The sequence below is a fragment of the Crocuta crocuta genome, unplaced genomic scaffold (assembly GCF_008692635.1).
Source record: "Crocuta crocuta isolate KB4526 unplaced genomic scaffold, BGI_CrCroc_1.0 scaffold1944, whole genome shotgun sequence".
Lineage (NCBI taxonomy): Eukaryota > Metazoa > Chordata > Mammalia > Carnivora > Hyaenidae > Crocuta > Crocuta crocuta.
The window spans coordinates 142,640-148,337 of record NW_027528394.1 but is presented as its reverse complement, the minus strand read 5'-3'; the positions used below and the strand labels follow the sequence as shown (position 1 = coordinate 148,337).

The following is a 5,698-nucleotide window of genomic DNA, read 5'->3' as shown; positions in this document are numbered from 1 at the left end:
CTCTTCTAGTATTCCTAGATTAACTTACTTTCTTCCTGTTTAGTAAAAAATACTCAATACTTACTGGCCACCAAACCAGACATTTTGGAAAACCAAGATGTGCAAACTCTGGCCACTCAGAAGAATGTTTAAAATTAGATGATCCAGAGAGTTACTAAAATACCAGAACCCTGGAAAGAGTTAAATTTACCCTGCAGTTTTGCAAGCACATAAGTGACCATCTAAAGCAAGAGTCAAAGATTCTAGTCCACAAGCCAAATCCAGTGTACCAGTTGCTTCTGTGTGGATTAAGAGCTGTAGATGATTTTTAGGTTTTAAATGGCTGAAAAAAATCAAGACAAAAATAGTACTGAATGGCATGTGAAAATTAAATGAAATTCAAATTTCAGTGCCCATAAACTTTTCTTGTAATACAGCCACACCCAGTAGCTTACGTATTGTCTAGGGCTGCTTTCAGGCTACAAAGGTATAGTTAAAGTCAAGTCAGAGACCATATGGCCCACAAAGCCCAAAATATTTACTACCTGGTCCTTTACAGAAAAAAATTGCTGACCCTTGATCTAAAGCCTGGCTTTGAAATATAGAAAAACCAGAGACAGATAAAAAGATAAGAGGAACTTTATGAAAAGATATCTAGGATCAGTACAATCAGGATCAGTCAATTCTTTGACCAAAGATACCTGATGAGGGCTCTGGTGAAGCTGCTAGCAGATCCTCCTAGCATAGTTAATTTGCCCCTGGGAAATGTTACTGAAAAAGCCAGGGAGTCAAGAGGACACTGAAAAGCACAAAAAACTCTCTGCAAGATTGCAAACAAGAAGTAACATTCAATTCCACATGAGTTGAGGTGGGAAAGAGTGGATTTAAAGGACAGAAAGAGTTCAAGGAGGGTTCACTTACATTTCTTCCCTCACAAAAACCTGGGGTGAGAGAGGGAATCAAAGCCATACTTACATAAAATTTGCCAAGAATACTAAATTGGGACATATTGTAAACATCAGTGAAGATGGTGTAATTCTTTGAGTCCAGAATGTAAACTACAGTTTCGATTTTATGATGTGTACCAAACAGCACTCCATGTGTACAAAACAAATGGATGTACAATCTCCAATGTTTTACTAGAAAATGTCTGAAAAATAGTAAATTCTTGAGCACACAGTGTACATGATGAACTAATTAACCTTCTTTGAAACATGATGTGGTAAAGATGGGGATTTATATCCCAATTTTCCAGATGAGAAAATGGAAAATAAAGGAAGTTATCCAACTATGGTCACGATGCTGGGGGAAGGGGCAATCTCAGAGTCCTCAATTTTAATCTAGGCCACCCATAGTGCACTTTCCCAGCTATCCTCATCTGAAAATTGACTTTTAAAAGAATGGGTGCTAGGATTCATCCTCTGTTAGGAAGGCAAAACTAAAAGTGCATATAGGTATAAATGCATGTTTGTTTGCTCAAATAATAGTTTTGATAGTGACAATGTTTTGAATTTATAGAATCATCATAAAAATATACACCGGACAGGAATATTAAAAATATATAGTTTAAGTCCCTTATTTTACAGACAGAAAATTGAAGTCTAAAGAGGGAAATCAATTATCCAAAGCCAGACAACTAAAACTCCTCTAAGCTTCTACTCCTGTATATGGGCATCACCTTCCTTTAACTTCCTGGCCTTTTAGATAGTATTCAGTATGCCTTCCCGTCACCTCACTGCTCATCCCACCACCCCACTCCTCATACCTGTTTCTAGCCCACAGATCATCCACCAACTTGCATGTGTGTGCATATATGAGCGCGCGCGCACACACACACACACACACACACACACTTTCACTGAGCTTTCATCAACCAGAAAGCTTTTAGTGATTTTACCCCCATGGCCTAGCACCAATATTAATTTTTAATCTCAAAATATTCAGATACTTCCCAGACTAGCCTAATCCTCACCCCCAACTCCTAGAATTACTGACAATGAGAAAATATGACGCCCTCTCTTCTTCCTCCTCAATAAGAAAGTCTGGCTAGAATACAATTGACTCTGTGCTGAGCCTTGCACCAATGACAGCATTAAAGTCTCATGCTTTATGAACTACCAAAGCTAGAAATGGATTTCTGTCTGACATCCCAGGCTTTTAAGTCTTGTACCTGTGCCCAGTCCAAAGATTTCCGAAACCATGAATAAAGTGGTAATCAGCACTCTCAATACTCAGTTTGACTTAACTGACAACAACAAACAAATGAGGAAAAGAAAGATTTGTGCTCCACTCTCTCCAAGACAGGTGGAATTCCAAGTTTCAGTAAGGCAGATTCAGAATCACTGTCATAAAGGCCATTTGAGCAATAAGGACACATTGTAAAAGTGGGGAATAAAACAGAATCAATAAATGTTTTCTGTGGATAATAAGACAGCCCCCTGCCTTCAAACAGAGATAACAACAGCAGTAAACTCCAACCACCATGTTTTCTAGACGGGAGGAAGAAAGAAAATGCCATTTTTTTTGGCTTTGTTTTCTGCGTGTTTTTTAAAACCATCTTCTCCTATCACTCAAAGGGCTCAAGACTGGAACCTGGGGTTCATATTCCAAAGGTAGACCAGGGGAATCCACAGCTTTACAAGAAATCCATTTGTGATTTTTTTTTTCGTATGTCAAAGAGTCAAGAATATTTGGCCCCATGAACCCATGGAGGCTCATTTTCTCAAAAAAAAAAATATAATACCAAGTTTTCCTAACAAATTAGTCTAAGGTATAGAGCATTTTGAGACCTTGCTGTATTCCCAAGTGCTCTGCAAGTTGAGTGATTGCCCCTCTCTGCTTCCCTGTTCTCAAATAGTCGAAGATCCACATCATATCACACCTCCTCCCAGGAATCCCTGCCAGCTGCCATTCTGCCTTCCTCCCTCCTTCAGCTCTAACTTCTGCACAAAACTTCCATGTGGAATACGTTGTGACAGCAAAATATTCCCTTTTACAAAATGCTTGATCACTTTCCCTGTTTTCCAAAAATAACAGTATTGTGACCCAGATCTGTAAAACCCAGAGGTAACATCAAATATAATCTAATCTATTTGACTTGTATTTGCTTGTTCAGTTGCTAACTTGAACTCTTTCTTCATCTGACATGGCTACTATTACTGTGCTGTCTGGGCTTTCTGACACACCGTCTCTAGATGGATGCCCTGGTTTATTCTCTGCTCTATAGACAAGGCCCACTGGATGGTGGGGTAGAAGGAGGAAACAGATTCCACTGAGGAAGTTGGGGTAAGGTGATCTGATGTTGGGGGCTATTCCCTGCTTTCTTATCTGACAGCCATCCTTCTGTAAGTACTCTTAAGAAAGGCAGGAACTGCTCTCTGTGTCTCTTTCCAAACTTCCTAGGCCTAGGTACTGGGGCTCTGGACCTCAAACTATCCCAGCACAAGCAGCAGCAATAGGCCACTTGGGGGGTATAGAAGGAACATGCAGCATATTTTCGGTAATACTAAATTATAGCTGTCTTCTTGTTGCTTTGGGGACTGGAAGAAAACAAAATAATGACTTTCTAGTTTATAAGTATTCCTGCCACCCAGCTAAAATGATGAGAAGACAATCATCATTCCAGTTGGCTATCAATGATAAATCCAGTAAAGGGCACCTGCTTTCCACCTTTTCTCCAGATGCCAAAAGCTCTCTGATGCTTGTGTTGTCCTCTGGTGGGTGCTATAACATTTTAGTGAAAGATGTGGCTTATATACCTGCCACTTTTAAGACTGTTCTCAGGGTTTACAGCCCTTACATAAGGAAAATCTGCCTGTTTGGGTTCTGACTTGGAACTCAATACTTCTAGGCTGGTGAAAGAGAAGAATAGGTCTTGGAAGAAAGTATTTCCTTTGTGGAAAGTGAAGGCAGGAGTAGATACTGGTGTTTGGCAACTTGGTCTGCCCACAAGCAGAGTATCTCTGTGGGCTGCTTATCAGTGTCCCTTTGCGAAAAGAAGCCCTTAGTACAGGATGGGGAAATAAGCAGATGAATAAGAGGTTTGAGCCCAGATTGATTGGGAAGGAAGGAGTCACTAGCATATATATAAGGTCTGGAAATGGGAGTTCTTGCTGTAGGATGTAGGCTGAGCACCTCTGGTACAGGATCAGACATGAACTGTCCTAAGCTAAATAAAACTAAGAAGTCAAGGCTTGAGCCAAATATAAGATGCAACTTAGCTTGGGGTGCTAGACCAATGGACAGGCCGTGAGGGCAAGTCTATGGAGAGAATGAAAGTGTTTCATCACTCTGGATCCCTGCTTACCTAGGGGCTATTAATGCAAAGAGGCCCCAAAAGGGGAGCAGCAGAAGGAGGCAGGTGCACAGACTGATGGTCTGCTGAAGAGCAATAGAGCTTCATTTCTGGGGCTGAGGCCAGGGAGGCTTTGTGAAGGAACATTCCTATATTCACTACAGAATGGTTTGGGGACTCAGTTGGAGTTTCTCCACTTCTAGCTTCTCTAATAAAGACAATTTTTCCATCACTATGCAACAGAGTGGAACACAAACAGGGAAGAAATTAAATCTTTTCTATTCATTAATTTTCTTCTATTTGTAGGACCCTCCCAAACTGTAAGCACCAGATGGGACCGCCTTCACTGAATATATTGTCCTATCAAGGCTGCTGAAGCCAGAGGACTAGCAAGTATGAAAACTTGCTTATTTAGGCTCTTAGATTCTTTGAGAGGGTCCCACCAGTGACCTTATCTCTGAAATGATAAAATCCTGGGCTCTGGAAGATTGGTGTGTCTCTATATAAGATGAAGGAGAAAGGGAAGTAGAAGTGAGTGTACAAGACCCCTTACCTTCAGCGGCTCTTTTAAAGAACACTTTGCAGCTTCCACAAGTGAGAGCTCCATAGTGACAGCCTGAAGCTTCATCTCCACAGATCAGGCAGGTCTTCTGGGGTGGAAAGTAATAGTCAATGGGTAGGACATGGTCCCTGGCAGTCTCCAAACTGGAAAGACACATGAGAAACAATGCAACACTTGTCAGTGCCTGGCAGAAATAAGAGGATAGAAGACTGAAGTCTTCAGGAGAATATTTACATGTGTAAATTATTATTTATAAAACAAGATTATTTCTTGCTTAATTGAGTCAGTGTGAAGCTGATTTTTCTGCTACTTCTAGTGATGATGTCTGTGTGGTTTCCTGTCATGTGGACGGAGCCTTTTTAGATCTTGCTAAGGAATTCAAGAAGTTCTCTGGGGTCAGCCAGTCTCATGGGCTATGTTTACATGAGGGAAGGATGAAGACAGAAACCTGAGGTTAAGGTATCTAACTTAAAATGGTGTTCAGGCAACAATTTTAAAGCAATTAAATGGTATGAAACCAGCTATATGGCCTTACCTTATCCAGAGAGAGACTTATAGCCAAAAGAGACTAAGCAACAAAGCAGTTTGGTATCCTTTGTTTTAAAATTTTTTTTAATGTTTTATTTATTTCTAGGAGAGAGAGAGAGAGAGAGAGACAGCGTGAGCAGGGGAGGGTTAGAGAAAGAGGGAGTCACAGACTCTGAAACAGGCTCCAGGCTCTGAGCTGGCATTCAGCACAGAGCCTAATGCGGGGCTCGAACCCACGAACCGCGAGATCATGACCTAAGCGAAAGTCGGACGCTTAACCGACTAAGCCACCCAGGCGCCCCATCCTTTGTTTTAGTTCTTTAAGCCTCACTTTC

General features: G+C 41.0%; 1 protein-coding gene across 1 annotated transcript in view; it reads right to left on the bottom strand.

Moving 5' to 3' along the window:
* AR (androgen receptor) overlaps nucleotides 1-5,698 on the bottom strand; it is a 182,252-nt gene that overhangs the window by 66,121 nt on the left and 110,433 nt on the right. Inside the window, 1 exon segment of the mRNA XM_077754245.1 lies at nucleotides 4,827-4,978. Within this exon segment, the coding sequence (XP_077610371.1) occupies nucleotides 4,827-4,978 (152 nt within the window).